Source organism: Rhinolophus sinicus, chromosome 2, assembly GCF_057876585.1.
Source record: "Rhinolophus sinicus isolate RSI-liver-muscle chromosome 2, RSI-T2T, whole genome shotgun sequence".
NCBI lineage: Eukaryota > Metazoa > Chordata > Mammalia > Chiroptera > Rhinolophidae > Rhinolophus > Rhinolophus sinicus.
In genome coordinates, this window is record NC_142502.1 from 160,896,927 (window position 1) to 160,915,514 (window position 18,588).

Below are 18,588 nucleotides of genomic sequence, written 5' to 3' on the forward strand. Positions count from 1 at the left end.
ATCTCAATCATCAAATTCTTTAAGACTATTTAAAGTAGTTCAATGGGTATGAATTACATACAATTTATCACATTAAAGGCTTTCAATACATATTTAAAAATTGATCAAACAAAACACCAAAGGTTTGATACTTTTAATACAATGTAATATATACTGTGAGAGTATTCATCAGTAGACTTTTCTTCATTGGACTATAAATTAAAAATTACTGGTCAACATGTAGGAAAAACAATATATTAAATTTAAGAGAATAGTAAGACCTCAAATGTCATACTTGATTTTTTTTATCAAAAAGTCACAATGAAGAGAAGGATCTATCTCATCCTATACCTTCTAATGGATTTATACAATATTTAGTATATTCTAGCATCCATCAAAGCTGAATAACTACCTAAATTTCAAGGGCTTAAGTGAAAGTTTAAATTGAAGTTGCTGTTTTTTGTTCTAGAAAACACCCAGTTTCTAAAGAGTGTTTTCTAAAGAAAAATTAGTGCTGGCTATTCTAACAGTTTAAGCAGTTCCTGCTTTTATGCTCAGCGCTCCACTGCTGTTGGTTTCCCATCCTTCCCCTCACCAAACTCCACCACCACAATGCCACCTTACACAGAGATTTTTCTTTAAATTATCACCAACTCTCTAAGGTTTCTTAACCACTTTCAGTTTCAATTTCTATTATTACCATATGAAGAATTTATGATTGCCTTTATTTTTTTTAAAAGTTTAGGATAACCACTTAATAGAATTCTAGTCTGTAGTTTCAAAAGTATCGGGCGTTGGGGGAGCATGGGAGGGGAGAATTAAAGAAAACTTCAACAATATGATATATAGGAACATAATATATTTATTATTATTTCAGACATAGTTAAAGAGATTATCCCACTAGTTGGATAAAGAAATAAGTCTAGCTATATACTATTTAAAAGACCATACTTGAAAAATGTCATTAAGAGATAAAAGTGAAGGGATAGAAAAATATACCAAGCAAATATTAACTAAAAGCAGTATCAAAATCAGACAAAATAGACTTTAACACCAAAAGTTTTACTAGCAATAGAGTCAATCATTGAAAACGAAGCAATTCATCAAAAAGATATAACAATCCTGATCCTGTATGCACCTAACTTCAAAATATGTAATCCATAAGGTTTGATTCTTTTTGATATACTCTGAAAATACAAAATAAATTGTTGTTTGGTTTAGACAGTGGTTTCCATGGAAACATCCTATTAAGAAGAGGTCCCCTCCGAAGACTGAACAAGTCCATTTATTTCAACATTTTAATTTTTCTGTTTGTTTTTAGGTTTATCAATGCCATAAATACACATGAGGCATCAACTAGTACCATCGGATTTATGGATAAAAATAAATGCACTTTTAGTCGATTCTCTTAATATTTACTTTCATGTTCTAAATAATATGCTTCTATTTCTGTTGAATTTTTCAGTTTAGTAATTTCTTATTTCCTTCATGGAGAATGAGGATGTAGCTCTTTGATCTCGCCATAAACACAGATACACTCTTATTCTTCCAATATGTTTATATCTCACCTTTGGTTAGATTATTATTGTTGATTAGTATTATTGTGATTATGTATAATATTCAGAGATGAACCATGTAGTAAACTATGGTTATTTTTCCCTTTGCCACATAACTTTTTTTCCCTGTAGTTAAGTGTCTTGTTCTTTTATTTACTTAGCTGTCTATGAACTTAGTAATTCAAATCCAAATTCCCACTGCTATCTAAATCATCTCTGAAGATGTTTGTTATGGACTGGCTCCCCTCTGTGACTGGCACAGCTATCTTCTTGGTGAGACCCTTCAACTTTCTCCCACTTTGGATCTCCTATTTCCTACATCCTATACCTTCCTCTTTCTAATAAGGCACATCCTTCTAAGGATTCCTCAGAAAGGTTACATGGGATCGTACAGATCTTAAAAATTCATTTAAATTCTTAATCCTTTGTATATGACCTGTTTTGTTTTTTTCCTCTCTGAAAGCTTGTAGAATCTTTTCTTTGGTATATATATTCTGAATTTTCATCATGATGGCCCTTGGGATGCAAGTATTGGCACCTGTTATGCTAGGTATTTGGTAGACCTTTGCAATGTGGAATCTTGTGTCCCATTCTGTGAAACTCTGTGGATTGTTTCATTAATTTTCTCCCCTCCAGACCTCTTATTAGTCAGATCTTAGACTTACTGGGCTGATCCTCTAAATTTCTCATCTTTTCTCTCCTGTTTTCCATCTCTTTAACATTTTTCTTTACTTCCCAGGAACTTACCTTAAGTTTATATTTCAACCTTTCTTTTAAATTTGCTAGCTCTTCTACCCTGTTTTTTAAATTTTTAAAAAGTTTTTATTATCTGAATATTATTGTTTACATGGATGCAATATCTTTTCTCTCTGGGAATATTAAATGATAGGATTTTGCTTGTTTTGTTTTCTTTTTCCTGCATAGGTACTATTATTTTGTTCTGATTGTTTATTCTCTATCTCACATGTTAGAGGCTTTCTTCAGATGTCTGTCATACATGAGATGTCTACTTATGTTTAAGGGTAAGGGACTAAACAGCTTTAGCACATATATGTAGTTTGTCTACCATGACTATATGTAACAATAGGCGATCTAGCTAGGCTTTCTGTTGGGAAACCACTGATGTCAGCATTATCACCTCTTTCCTCCTGGATTAATAAGTCTCCCAAGAGACTTTCAATCTCCTCCTAGGATAAATGTTTGGCTACCAGCATTATAGAAGCCACATGGGAGAAGAAGGTTGGGAGTCGGGGAGAGGGGAGACAATCTCACTACTAAATATGCATATATTCACTGAATTCCCTTGTTTTTGGTAAAGCAGAGTGATGGAAACCACATCCTAGAATACGAATTGGAACCCTCCTACCGTGTTTCCCCAAATAAGACCTAGCTGGACTATCAGCTCTAATGCATCTTTTGGAGAAAAAATTAATATAAGACCCAGTCTTATTTTACTATAAGACCTCGTATAATATGATATGATATATGATATATGATATGATATGATATGATATGATATATGATATGATATGATATGATACTGGGTCTTATTTTACTATAAGACCAGGTATAATATAATATATAATATAATATAATATAATATAATATAATATAATATAATATAATATAATATACTATAATACCGGGTCTTATTTTACTGTAAGACCAGGTCTTATATAATATAAGACTCGGTCTTATATTAATTTTTGCTCCAAAAGATGCATTAGAGTTGATGGTCCGGCTAGGTCTTATTTTCAGGAAAACATGGTAGCTTTTCCTCCTGAGAACTAAATGCCCTGCAGAACCCTGTAAAGATGTAGAGCAGGGAGGGAGGTGTGGGGCTGACAATAGTGGGTATTAATGAAAACTATGAGTCAACTAACTCTCTGAAACCATTTCTGACATCCCCTTGTACTAAATGTCTAGCAGCTAAGCATGTACTTCCTGTTAAAAAATTGAAACATTCTTCTCTTATAAAATCGAATTAAGTTGTTTGGAAGGTACTAGCCCAACACCTGTGGTACTTACAGCTCATGGTATAATAGGCAGTCTCCCACCCACTCACCCTAACACAGAGATTAACAGTTGACCAGCTCTGTGTATTTATACACAATTGCCAGTCAACGTTTTGGATGTCCCATTCTTAAATATAGATGGGCCACCAAAGGTCATTGGACATTTGAGAAAAGCTTGCAACTTGAAACAAACAAACATAAAAATAGGAAAGTATCCTAAGGAAAGAAAGAGAAATCAGAGAATAGAAGACAATTTTTTTTAAATTCGAATTAATGTTTAGGATCTGAGAACTTTCAAATACATTATTTTATAGCCACATCATAAGACGAAAATTGTTATTCCCATTATAAAGAGTAGGAAATTGAAGTTCAGAATGAGTATGCTTTATGCTTGCAGCTGGTGACATGGCTGGGATTTGAGTCGTCATGTTCTGATTTCCTAGTGCTCTTTCAGTTGAACCACAGCTGCTTTGGTGTTTACAAAATGCACATACAATGTACGGTTATACAGAACCATATGAAAATCAGTCCCAAATACACGAAACCACAAAATTTTTGACATTTGTCTTTATTTCTGTCCCTTGGATGCTATTCTTTCAGTCTAGGAATCTTTTATTGGTAACTTAAAATCACATTAACATTCATAATAGGAGCAATTTTATAATAAGTTGCATGTTCTCAAGGAACCTACTGCAGAAGAAAATACAGGGATAGAGGTATAACCAAAAGACGCTAAATTTGGATTTTGAGAATTTAACAAAATTCTACCACTGAATAGGAAATAAGCTACTAGGTAGTCTCGCCTCAGATTTTGAATGTGTTGTTTAGTTACATAACAATGGTTGAGGCGGGGGTAAGGAATACCACATAACAGAAATCCAATAAATATTTGTTAACCAAATGAATGAAAGAACAAATGAATGAAGAGATGAAGGTTTCAACTCCTTCCAAAAAATTATTGAAAAGCAAGAATAAATTCTGACAGTAAAAGAAAATCACTACATTTTCAGTCTGTACTACAGATCATAAATACTGAACATTTCACATTGAGTAAATGTAAATGTGCATTAAGTATATCCAATAAAGTTTAGAACACTGTAAAATCAGCTTAAACATGAGAATAGTAAGAAAGGCAATACTTGATTTCAAGTAATTGTTGTTATTATCATTCAAGCTGGAAACTAACTGCAAAACACTAAAAAAAAAAAAAAAGCAATGCAGGAAATACACATGTAAGCTTTTACTTTCGCAATGTACGCTATCACGTAAAGCTTGGGTCAACTCCACAACCAATCCATACTACGTAGGTCACTAAAAGAAACTTGAAATGATCTGCTGGCCCATATCAGGATTTGGACAAAATAAATATTTCATGAACAGGCCACTTTTACCATAACAAAAAGAAGTAGCAAATTCTAAACCAAGTGTTTTGATTCACCACTGCAGAAGTGCCCTCTGTAGCCAGAGTGAACCTAGCAGCAAGTGGCAGAAGGAAATTTGTCACTGCTTTCGGATCGTAACACCACTACACTTAATATTTAGTGTTCCAAGTACCATATACAAACAAACTTGTTTCATACACTGGCTACTTTAGACACAATATGTTAGGATCTTTACACTTACTGATGTGGATGGCAATTCCCCACCAAGTAGCTCTCTTCCTGATTTTTCCCCATAGAACACACGAAAGATTCTATCACCGTTTTAATTTGTTATGTTAAATATCTTCAGTCAGTAACCTCAAAAAATGACATTTAAATTAGCCTGCAAAGTCTCATGGTTAGTATATGTATAGTTTTCGTTAGTCACTGTGAAATACCACTAGGTAAGGCCACAGAGTGACTGAGGGGATGTGTAATTTAAATAGGGCAGTCGTGGTGTTGTACTTGGACTGTTGTATGAAAGCAAACACTGTGCTGTCCAAGGACTCCTCACTGCTATGAGGGAATTCTAGACCACCTCAGGGGAATCGTATTCACAAAAGGAAGGTCAAGTGGCAGGAAACCCCAGACAGTAATGCTGTATCAGGTAAAAGCAGCATTAGGTGATGTGGACCATGGTAAAACTCTTCATATTTTCCCCCTTTCCATGTGACTGAAAATCTAGCCCATAGGAAGTAACATTCATTTGTACTTAAAACGAAACTTTCCCCTTTCCTTTCCTGACTCAGAAAACTAGTAATACTGTAAAGTTAGAAAAACGACTTAAATCTCAGCTTCCCTGAAGAGTTTATGTTTGGCATACTAGAGATATTTCCAACACCATTCCTTAAATTCCTCTAAAGACCTCTCCCACTTACAGCCGTATTTGCTCAAGACTTCAATAAGGTCTTTTTCTTCACGAGCTTCAATATTCTAAGTTACTGGGAAATTGTGATGAAAAAAAATAGATGCAAAATAGTTCTTTTTAAAAAACACACAAAACAACCCATGTATTTTATGACTGCATATCCAAAAGAAACATCAGGTGTATATAATTGAAATCTACCTTTAATTATAAAAACACTCAGATCATCTCACACATCTTCCCTAAAAAAACTCAGAAAGATGTCACCTATTAATCGGTAAGTCATCTCCTTGTACATTTAACCAGTGTGTCTGTTTAGAAAGATACAGGAAAAGAATAATTAGTTACTTGTATGTGCTGGCACTCTATTAGCTGCATCACAAAAAAGTGTTAAAGATCTAAGGTTTATAAAGCCAGCTCTGCAATTATTAGCTGTGTGATATTACTACTCAAATACTCTGTCTTAATGTCAACATATTTAGATTGGGGATAATAATAGTTATCTCAGAGGGTTACTATGGGGTTTAAACTAGCTAATGGTTGTACTAAAGGCTTAGGAACCATAGTTAGCACTTAGTGTTAGCTGCCCTTAGCCAATACAAATAAAACAGAACTAAGAACCAAAACCATTGCAGGAAAGAAGAGTTGGCTAGAATTCCTGGCAAAGAGCTGAATAATCAAATTAGTATTCTCTCAAGAATCTTCAGCCTTGGGCCTGCATCCATTTGGGGGGAAGGTCTGCAGAATTATTAGTGAAAAGCCTTGAGGCAGACTGGTCCTAACACTAAACCAAAGGTTATGGATGGGACCAGACTAGCCTCTGGAATGCAATATTTGACTCAAGTTGGCATGTAGTAGCAATGCAACAGGGTTTGCTTTGAAAAATATGTAATATTATATAGTTATTACTACATACATACACACACCCTAACACACAGAGATATCTGCCTCCAAGCAAAGATGGATTTATATGTTGCATGGCTGAATAGGAGAAGATAGAATAGATGAGTGGGTAAGAATATAAGAGAAAGCAAGGAATGTGGTAATAAAACTAGATGAGAGAGGCCATATAGGGGGATGGCTAAGCACTCAGGCTCTAAAAGCAGAAGGCCTGGTTTCAAATCTTGGCTCCAGCACTTACTTTTTGGCATGAAGTCAGGCAAGCTAAATAACTTTTATGTGCCTAAGTTTCCTCCTATGTAAATACGGATAATATTAGTACCTAACTCATAGGGTTGTTGTAAGGATTAAAAAGTTAATTTATATAAAGCACTTAGAAGATTGCCTGGCATATTGTAAGTATCAGTTTTCTAATCTGTAAAATGGGGACAATAAAATTTATTACTTCACAGGTTGTTAGAAAAATTAAATAAATCATATCTATAAAATGCTTAGCACATAATAAATCAATAAATACTTGGCATTTTTATTAAAACATGGGTGGGTACCAAAAATAATTTTCCATCTACAGAAAAATATTTCATAATGGAATATAACAGAAAATATTGTGAAAAAACATTCCTATTTTGGTGTTGAATATGTATACTGGGAAACCATGAGTAACTTGGCATACTTATCCACTTTCCGCTGTATGAAACACATCTGAATAATTCCATCTCATAGATGTGTCAAAGGATTTAAGTCACAAATAAAAAATACAAGACCAAAAAAAAAAAAAAAAAGTCAAAAAAGAAACCACAACTAAAACAGCAATTTGAAATAATATTCCTCTCAATATTCATTCACTGAAAAAGAAAAATGAAAATCTAACAAATTAATGATCAAAAAGCTATTGACAATTTTACTTGTAGAGCAAAATGACACTTAAAAATTTTTAAATGAAAATTTGTGGCAACAAGACTTCTGAAGATCAAATTTTGCCATCAAATTCAGAATTTAAACGTCAATTAATTGGAAACCAAATAAGCATAACTACTATTTCATTCATAAAGAAACCAGGAGAATATGGAAGTCAAGGGAAACAAGAAAATTGGGGGAAGGAAGCTATGGTCAACAGTGTGCCAACTGCTAAAAGTCTAAAGCACACTTGGGAAGTGTCCATGAGGTTTACAACAAGGATACAATTTGTAATCTTGACAATATTATTGTATAGGGTGGTTGTGATTGTGGAAAATACCAAATACATCATAGTACAACCTGGGAAATGATTTTTGTAGAGAGAGGAACAAAAGACACAGCATGAATCACTAACTGAGTTGGGCTAGGATAAGCTTCCCCAACTTGGAGATATTCAAACTGGTATTTTTTTCTCAAGCTATAATTTTAATTCTAATAGCAATAAATAAAGCAAATTGATATTGGGGATTTACTCCACAAAGCCTGTCACTGCACCCTCTGACCCAAAGTGAATAGGATAACTTTAATCTTCCCACCTAAAAGATGTTGAAGTACAAGGTTTAAAATGATATATAGGAAAGTGAAACTGAATGATGTTTTACTGGATTTTATTAGAATACTGCTATACTAAGAGATGCTTAGCTAGCAATGGAAGGAAAATTTAAGATCTATTTTACAGGTGTGATACATGTATCAGCCTTCCATCCCAAAGGATTATGCAGACTAGAGTTTAAGAAACCACCTATAAATTCTGATCAGTTTTGAATGACCATTACTATCATTTATCCATTCACCCAGACAGCACTGTCTAATAGAAATATATGAGTCACATGTGTAATTTAAACTTTTCTAGTACCCACATTTAAAAACTAAAAAGAAATAAGTAAAATTAATTTTAGTATTTTTATTTAATCCAAGATCTGAAAATTATCATTTCAACATGAAATCAATATAAAAATTATTGCTGAGATATTTTACATTTTTTTCATACTAAATCTTTGAAATCTAGTATGTGTTTTACATTTGAAACACATCTCAATTTTAACTAGCCTTATTTCAAGTGCTCAACAGCCACTGTGGCTAATGGCTGTGTATTGAACAGTGTCAGCTTAGAATTCAAGTTCCCTGGACATAGGAACATGGGTTTTTCTTGTTCACAAATGTAACTGTCGCATTAAGAACTGTGTCAATCACAAACAAATGAAACAAACAAATTCACAGATACAGAAAACATTCTAATGGTTGCCAGCTTGGAAGGGGGGTGGAGGAGGTGGGTGAAAAAGGGGAAGAGATTAAGAAATACAAATTAGAAGTTACAAAATAGTCATAGGGATGTAAAGTATAGCATAAGGATTATAGTCAATAATATTGTAAGAATTAGGTATGTATGGTGTCAAATGGGTACTAGATTTATCGGGGTGATCACTTCGTAAGTTATGTAAGTGTCTAATCACTATGTTGTATACCTGAAACTAATATAATATTGTATGTCAACTGTAATTGCAAAATTAAAAAATTACTAAAACAAAATGATGTCTGTCACATAATCAGCCCTCAATAAATACTTGTGGAATGAACAGATAAATGAATTTATCTACTGATTTATACATATATACATATCCCCCAAAATTCCTATAACATAAATGAAATTTTTATTACATGATTAGAACTATTAAGATAAGCATATAATTATATTAAATTCAACTCTAGCTGAGATGATAGTTTAGAGATATATATAGTTAGTCAATACAAATTTTTAAAAATTGCATACTTTCAAATACAGTGTAAACACATTTTACTATCAATAGGGAACGTTCTTCATGATTTTCCTAAACATTTAGTAGATCAAAATGCTGTCACACGCCTCTAGTAAAATCAAATAAATTATACCCTTTCTCTCTGGAATGAATGAACTCCACATTTATCAAATACACATAATTCTTACATATTTGCAAAAAAATATTTTTTATGTTACTGTCCAATTCATTCTAAAACATTCTAAAAGAATATGTCAAATAGAGCTTCAAAACCCTGACAAAAAAGTTAAATTATATTCATTATTTTTTTAATGGTTACCCCCAAATGTCCTAAGATTATTTATCATAAATGAAATAGGCCTCAAATAGCTGATGTTTAATCACAAAGGTTAGGGAGAAAAGCTTACCTTCTCTGCTAAGAGCTCTCTTATCTTGCTTGCTTGAACTCTAAATTTCATGAGCTGGGACTCCAGAGCTATGCATCGTTCTTTCCAGTCTACTGGTCCTTCTGTCTCAGAAAGCTCTGCCATATTTATTCTATAAAAGAAAGCATTCAAATAGCATTCAGGATAATTCATTAAATCATCCAATGTACACATTCTAGTCACCATCTGATGATATCCAGATACAAGTTTTGAATTCTAAGATAAATTTCAGAACTGGTGATAGCTCATGGAAAGAACTCTGTAAGCCAGGGTTGGAGGCTGAACCAACTGTGTTGATTAAACTTTCTATGTAACCTAAGCTTCCTATGTCTCGGTTTATCCAATCTAGAAAAAGGGGAACACAATAATAACAAACCATTCTTCTTCATGGGTATGTTGTGAGGAACCAATTAAATATTGCTGTTTTTAATAACACTTTGGACAGTATAATAGCACCACACAGAGTAGTGTTAACAATTTTTGCTCCGTTCATCAAGTAAGATTTTAAAAATCTATCAGCTCATAATTTTACCATTACTCTTAAATTTACAGAATTATTACAGTTTCATTTAACTGGTAGCACAATAGAATAACCTAAGGAAACTTTATACCAGCGCTACAATTATGGCTTAGATTTATATTGCAAATATTACTTATCACCACCCTAAACTTGTCCAGGTACAGGCTGTCTTTCAAACCAAAAGTCCTTTGGCATATTTAACTGGGCAAAGTATTATAACCCTGGCCAAGTTTGCATAATTTTTATTTGGTGCAAGAAAAGAAAACATATAAATGTAAAATTTGGAATCACCTACATTAAATAAATCTCGAATCAGTGTTTTCCATGACATTAACTTTCTTTTTGGAGGAGATTAATCCCAGAAAGAAGCAGTGTAAGGCGCAAGGAAAGTGGTTTTGAAATTCTACAGTATAAAAAACTATTACTTGATTTTGGAAGTATGGTTGTTTCTGGCTCCAGGATTCATAAAAGTAGTTTAAAATATTTGTTAATGTTTTATCAGGCCATTTAATAAATGGTTTATAATGTATTTCTGAATTGGTCTTGCTATGAACCAATAAAATTTGCATTAGGAATGGATCCTCTGGAGAAGCCAAGCCCCAGTCATGGAATATATGACTTTCAGCAAAACTCTCAGAACCCCGGGACAGAACTGCAGTTTAAGTGTACTATTCTGTTCTTTTGTTTTATAAAAATGTATCTCCCTCACATATTAACCAAGTTTATTTTCCACATATATAGTGTAATATAACCCCTTCCTAAACCTCACAAAAGATTATTTTCCTAGCATATTGTTTTGCTCTTAAGTCAGCTTTCAAGTCAATGCTTACGGTTTTATTTAAAAATAAATATAAGTAAAGTTGTCCTACAAAGGCTACAACTTTATTAAGGGCAACCCAACTATCTGAAAGCCTCCGGAAGCTCCTAAATTCTAGCCCTAATTTAAGGGAAACATCATTGTAGAGGTGAAATTTCATTTCTTTGTTTTTATAGAACTTCAGTCCATTGTTTTCTGAGCTTTTTTCTAAGGATATTAGCCCTGTTAATGACCTCTTCATTACCCACATTAACATCTACTATCAATGATTTAGGAGCAAATAATGCAATTTGTCAGCCACAAACTTTTTCTCAATTCTACTGCTACTTCATCTCTGTCCTGATTAGCTATAGAGTGGACAAGAGAAGAAAATATGAACAAAACATTAAGAATAAAAAAGCAGTCCTGAAGTGGACATGCTTGTCTTGAACCATTCATATCATTGCACGAAAGACAGGAATACTCTTCCTGTATTTACGCAACAAGAACAGTCTTTTTCTTTGCGCTACATACAAAATAACTTGTTTATGTTCTATAAAATTTCCACAGCTTTAAAAATAACAAACGTATTTTTCAACAAATGAAAATCAATCAGTGTAATGCACCACATGATCGTTTCAATACATGCAGACAAATATTCCACAAAATCCAACACCTTTTCATGATAAGAACATTCAACAAACTAGCAATAAAAGAGAACTTCCTCGACCGGATAGAGCATCTACAAAAATCCACAGCTAATATCATACTTAATGGTCAATGACTGATCCACCTAAGATCAGATACAAGACTAGGATGTCTGCTCTCGCCATTTCTAGTCAACATTGTACTAGAGGTTCTACCCAGGGCAAGAAAATAAAATAGAATGCATCCAGATTGCAAAGGAAGAACTAAAACTATATGTTCAAATGTTATGATCTAGTACATAGAAAATTCTAAGAAACACACAGAAAAAAACTATTAAAAGTATTTAAGTTCAGCAGTTTCAGGAAACCAGATCAATATACAAAAATCAGTTGTTTTTCTCTACACTAGATAGACAGGAAAAATCCAAAAATGAAATCAAGAATATATTTCATTTATAATAGCATCAAAAGGAATTAAATACTTAAGAATAAATTTAACAAAATAACTGTAAGACTTATACTCTGAAGACTACAAAACATCATCGAAAGAAATTAAAGACCTAAACAAATGGAAGACATCCCACATTCATGGGTTGTAAGACTTTATATTGTGTGAAATGGCAATACTTACAAATGGGTATACACATTCAGTGCAATCACTATCAAAATTCCAACTGCATTTTTTTTTTTTTTTTTTTTTTTTTTTTGCAGAAATCCACAAGCTGACCCTAAAATTCATGTGGAAATTCAGGGGACCCAGAATAGCCAAAACAATTCTGAAAAGTTGTACGACTCACATGTTCCAATTTCAAAAATTACTACAAAGCTCCAGTAATCAAAACTGTGTGGTACTAGCATAAAGACAGACATACAAACCAATGGAATAAAATTAAGACTACAGAAATAAAACACATTTATAGTCAATTGATTTTTGACAAGGATGCCAAAACCATTCAATGGAGAGAGAATAGTCTTTTCAACAAATGTGCTAGACAACTGGATATCCATATGCAAAAGAAAGAATTTGGACCCCTCCCACCCCTCATACCATATATACAAATTAACTCAAAATGGATCAGACTTAATATAAGAGCTTAAGATCAAAACTCTTAGAAGAAAACATAGGCATAAGTTTTTGTGACCTTGGATAGGCGACAGTTTCTTAGATATGATGTATAAAGCATAAGTAATTAAAGAAAAAAAAAACAGACAAACTAGACTTAATCAAAATTTAAAACTTTTGTGCTTCAAAGGACACCAATAAGAAAGTGAAAAGATAACCCACAGAACTGGAAGAAATATTTGCAAGTCATACATCTGATAAGGGACTTGTAAAAGACTCTCATAACTCAACAACAAGTAAAAGTAGGCAAAGGCTCTAAATAGACATTTCTCTGAAGAAGATATACAAATGGCCAATGAGCACTTGAAAAGATGCTTAACATCATTAGCTATTAATATAAGGGAAAACGAAAATCAGAAGCACAGTGACATACCACTGTACACCAAATAGGATGGTTATAATAAGGAAAAGACACGTAATAACAAGTGTTGGTGACGATGTAGAGAAATCGGAACTCTCACACATTGCTGGAGGAATGTAAAAATGGTACAGCTGCTTTGGAAAATAGTTTAACAGTTCCTCAAAAGTTTTTACATAAAGTGACATATAACACAGCAACTCCAATGCTAAGTATATACCCAAGAGAACTGAATACATAAATCCACACCAAAACCTGTACACAAATGTAGCAGCATTACTCAATGAGCCAAAAAGTGGAAACAACCCAAGTGTCCATCATCAGATGGCTGCATAAACAAAATGTGGTATATCCATATGGTGAAATATTATTCAGTCACAAAAAAGGAATAAAGTACTAATACATGCTACAATGGATGAACCTTGAAAACATGACCCTAAGTGCCAAATGAAAGAAGCCAGACACAAAAGGCCACATATTGTATGAAACAGGTAAATCTAGAGACAGAAAGTAGGTCAGTGGTTGCTAAAGGCTGTGAAGTGAGGGGAAGGGTGATCCATTTGGGGTTTGTTTTTGGAGTGATGAAAATATTGTAGAATTAGATAGTGCTAACGGTTGCACAGCCTTGTGAATATACTAAAAACCACTGAACTGTATAATTTAAGAGAATAAATTTTATGGTTTGTGAATTATACCTCAATTTAAAAAAAGGGCATGTAGTATTTAGGAATGAGTAAAGAAAAAGTAACAGTTTAAGTGGTTGTATATTAACACTTACAAATTTAACGATCCATTGTTTGTGGTTAAGCATCCCAAGAATTCTCCCATTGACTCAATTTAGAGGTAATGTTAACCTCAAATATGACAAGAAACAGACCTATCTTTCCAAGAGTACTTTGCTATGAAAATGACACAATGCATAAATTATAAGTTAAACATACCTATTCATTTCTTTAGTTATGTTAATTACCTATTTTACAGTGAAGTGGTGAAACCTTCAGAATATTATTGGTATTTACTGTCTGCATTCCCTTTTAATAGGATCATAATTTTTAAAAAAAATGGTTGGCGAGCGGTCTGCCCTGAGGTCTAGACACCTGATTTCCTCATTTCATCCTGTAATTTCAGTTAGTATAAAGTACTGTTGTGTTAATGCACCATCTAAAGATTCTAATTTTGAACAATAGCCACCATCCTTTTCCATTACCACTGATTTTATAACACCCAACTATATAGCTTTGGGAGCTATAACTATTTGCTAAATAAATGTCATTTCTAGATTTTGAATTTGAAAGCCATCTATCTTCATTCACTGCAGCAGACAGGAAAACATCCCAGTTTTCCAAATGCACCCTCCCCTGGCCCCCCCCCCCCCATGACTTTTGGAAATATTTATTGACACAGAATTAACTGTTTACAATTGTGGACTGAATGCCCTTTTCTCTGAATCTTTGACTTCCTGTTTCTCTTCCAAATCCCAAAAGGGAAAGAAAAAGAAAAGAACGAATTCATCTCCTTAAGCTTACCCTGATGAAGCTCAGGGTAGCCACTCGTATTCTTTAATTTTCTCCTCTTAAGGAACAGCTTGACTGGGCCAGGTAACTTTTTTTTTTTTTCCTAAAGCAGAAAAGATGTGCCTTGTTTAAGAAACCCCCCGACCACCACACAGCCCCACTTGGACAAAGCCTGCCCTTGGATGGCACTGTCCACTCCACAGCTCCTCAGGGACACACACCGCTGTGCGGTCGAGGCTTGCGACTGGCATTTTCACAAAGAAAGCAGTGACTTGCAGGTAGCACAGCACTAGAGCTTTTATAGCATAAATGGTTCAACCTCTCTTTCCACTGCGTTTCGCACATCAAAATCTGTGGCTCCAATGTTGGGTCTTTCAAAAAAGTGGTCTAATAACTTCAGGGACAGTGCAGTTTCATGGCAGGTCACCTAAGGGCACTTTGACATTCCGGCAACTCGAAGTGTAAAAAAATGGTTCTTTAAAGTTTTGAGAAGTTTCGATCCGGAGATCCCAAGAAGCCGGGGCCGACCCACAGCATCCCAAACTGCGTGGGCCACTCGGCCAGGGACGCGGGGCTCCGGGGTGCGCCCCCCTGAGCGCCTGCGCCGCACCACAAACCCAGGCCCCTCTTTTTCAAAGAAAATGTCACAGGAGACCAGGGGGCGAGGAACCGCCAACCACCGCCCCCAGACAAGACCCCTCTTCTGGGGGGCAGCGAGGGGTCGATGTCTGAAGGCTGCGGCGGGAGGTGAGTCCTGCGCCCGCCGGCTCCATCCCGGGGGTCCTCGCGGGCTGCTCCGCCCGCCGCCCCCAACCTCCGCCCAGCGAGCCCCCCGGGACCGCGCGCTCTCAAGGGGGCGGGGATCCCCGGGCATCGGAGGCGCTGAGATCGTCCCTTAGCCCCCGGCCCTCCTCATCCGCCTACCTCTGCTACGGGCTCCCGGCGGCACAGCACGTTGTCCCCGGCTGCGACCGATGCCCGGCTTCTGGGGCTCTCAGCCCGCCGCCGCCTCACACCGAGCCGGGAGCGGGCGGGGACAAGGCACCGCCTCCTCCCGGGACTGGCGGCAGGAGTCTCCAATCGGGGGTCGCAGTCGAGAGCCCTACGTCACCTGAGGGTGTGGCTATGGCCTTGACTCCTCCCAGTCCCTACAGCCGGAGGGAGTTTTGTCCAGGAGTATGTCTAGCCTTTGCCACACGTCGAGTTCAGAGCCTGTCATAGTACTTACCTCCTTTCCATTCCCTCTACCTGGACTAGGCACCCACCTGTTTTTTGCTCTCCCAGCCTGAAGTCTCTCCTCTTGCCAATCTACCCTTCACCCTCTTGCCAGGTTAACTGTTCTGAAGTGCAGTTTTGAGCCCTGCCAAAGACCTTCACTGGCTTCCTTTTACTTAAATTGTCAAGAACAGATTCCCTACTCTAGTATTCAAGGCCTTCATCCTATTATTTTTTTCAGGTTTATTTTCCACAGCTGCCCTTCCTAAGACTGTTGCTGTGCTCCAGGGAAGTCCTTTTGGAACGTTTACCTACTATTTGCTACATCCACCTTAAAAAGTTCTAGCTATCCTCTAAGACACAGCTGAAATCATCTTCTCCGTGTAACCATGCTTGTTGCCCCACCTCTTCTCTTGTTTCTGCTCTGAGTATTTAAGTTTTTTCCTCCCCTTGGCTCTTAACTCATTCTGCCTCGTGTAGCACCCCTTATCATTAGATCCTGAGTCCTTTGAAACTATGCATTTGTTTTCTTTCTTTTTGCATCCTCTTCAGCATCCAGCACAGAGCCTTGTATAAGTAGGTGAGTGATCATTTTAATCGAGTTGGATTTTACATCCCAAGAGGGGGTCTGGAGAGGCAAATTTGGGAGTGGAGGGGAGAGAGAGGGAGAGGGAGAGAGAGATGGAGAGAGAGAGAGAGAGAGAGAGAGAGAGAGAGAGAGAGAGAGAGAGAGAGAGAGACCTAGAGAAAGATCTGAATGTTATGGTTAATCCTTCCCCAAGTTCATGAAGCTGGGTCAGACAAATTACTCCCTCTGGTTCACAGTTGGCCATTAGAGGGTGTCAGAAGGCTTTTTCCATTACAGCCTCTATTTTTCTTTTTCTTTTTAAGCTCATCTCACCTTATATAGGAAAAGCACAAAGAAGATAAAGGTTTACAAAGTTCCTTAGAGGGAAGGCAATAAGTGAATATGACTAGAAGGCCAGCAAGCAAGTATCAGGCTTCCATATTTCTTCCAGATGAGCACTAATTTTGGACTGGATCCCAGACTACCCCCACACATCAAATTCCTTTTGCCTTCTGAGGGAGCTGATGATGCAGATCATATGAAAAATTGTCTCCAAACAGTTTTGGCAAACAAGCAGGCTGGACCGGGCTTATTTTACAGAGCACACAGGAGTTAAATAAACAGAGTTTAAGTAACTTGCATAATTTAACACAGCAAGGCAGTAGAGACCAAAGAACTAAGAGCAGGAGAAAGAGAGAAAGAATGCCAAAATAGAATCACTTCCGTTTGTGAGTCAGAATACTAAATAGACTGAGAGAGCTGAGTGAATAAAGTCACTCATGAAAAGAAGCTTTCTAAACACAGCTACCACCCATGTAAGGCTCAGCCAACATTTACTTACTGTCACCTTTTTCTAGAAACATGACAAACTAAATTTGTTTGGCAGTGGAGAATATGGTGGAATGACATCCTGTTTCTGGCTGTGCTAAGAAAAATACATGGTACAAAGGAATATTATTTAGCAATAAAAAGAAATGAAGTACTGATAAACGCTACAACGTGGATAAACCTTGAAAATAGTACGCTAAGAGAAAGAAACCAATCATACATGGTCACATTTTGTGTGATCCCATTTACATGAAATGTCCAGAATAAGCAAATTAATAGAGACAAAAAGTAGGTTAGTGGTTATGAGGGGCTGGGAGGATGGGAGTGATGGCTAAGGGGAGCGGAGTTCCTAAGGGGGAAATAAAAACTTTCTAAAACTTGTGGTGATGATTACACAGCTCTGTGAATACACTAGAGGCCATTGGCAGGTATAGTTTAAGTGAGTGAATTGTATGTTATATGAAATATCTCAGTTAAGCTGTTCTAAAAGAGAAAAATACCTGTTGAATTTTATGTTTTTTATATTAAGTATCAGCAGTTGGAAAATATCTCTGACCAGTCCTCATAAGCATCCATGGCATTATGTATCTTTGTTTCATAGTATTTACCTCAAGTTGTAATATTATACTTATTTGTGATTATTTGGTTGTCTGTTTTCCCCCACAGAACTGTAATAAGAGTAGAAACTGTCTGGTTTTCCTCTTTACTATATATCCAGCATCCAGCACAATGCCTGACATGTAGTAGGTATACAATAAATATTTGTTAAATGAATTAATGAAGGTAGCAAGGGATGTATATTTTATTAAATACTTAAAATATTCCAGGCACTGTACTAGGAATATTTGAGGAATATTCCAGGCACTGTACTAGGAATATCTGAGGAATACAAAATGAGCAATACAGACATGGTTTCTGTCTTCATGGACCTGTGGTCTAGGCGGAGAGATGCACGTTCATTAACTATCCACACAAATAAATATATAATTACAAATTGCATTAGCTGTTTTGAAGGAAAAGCACGAAGTGTTGTGCAACTAAATAATAAGGGGATCTGGCCTGGTCCTAGGAGTCGAGAAGGACTCCTTTGAGAAAAAGACAAGTTGAACTGAGGTCTGAAGGAATTAGCCAGGCAAAAGCAAAG

The 18,588-nt window shown here is 35.9% G+C and overlaps 1 protein-coding gene across 8 annotated transcripts in view; it reads right to left on the reverse strand.

Annotated features, from left to right (window-relative positions):
- PLEKHH2 (pleckstrin homology, MyTH4 and FERM domain containing H2) overlaps positions 1-15,892 on the reverse strand; it is a 92,094-nt gene extending 76,202 nt beyond the window's left edge. For all 8 annotated transcript variants that reach the window (XR_016020465.1, XM_088796187.1, XM_088796190.1 and 5 more), the window contains exons 1-2: positions 15,758-15,892; positions 9,858-9,987 (exon numbers count right to left, since the gene is read on the reverse strand). Coding sequence is in view for 7 of the 8 variants with exons in the window: in XM_088796187.1 (XP_088652313.1) it covers positions 9,858-9,980 (123 nt within the window). In the remaining variant the exon portion in view is untranslated. The remainder of the gene's footprint in view (positions 1-9,857; positions 9,988-15,757) is intronic.
- Positions 15,893-18,588: the final 2,696 nt, after the last annotated feature.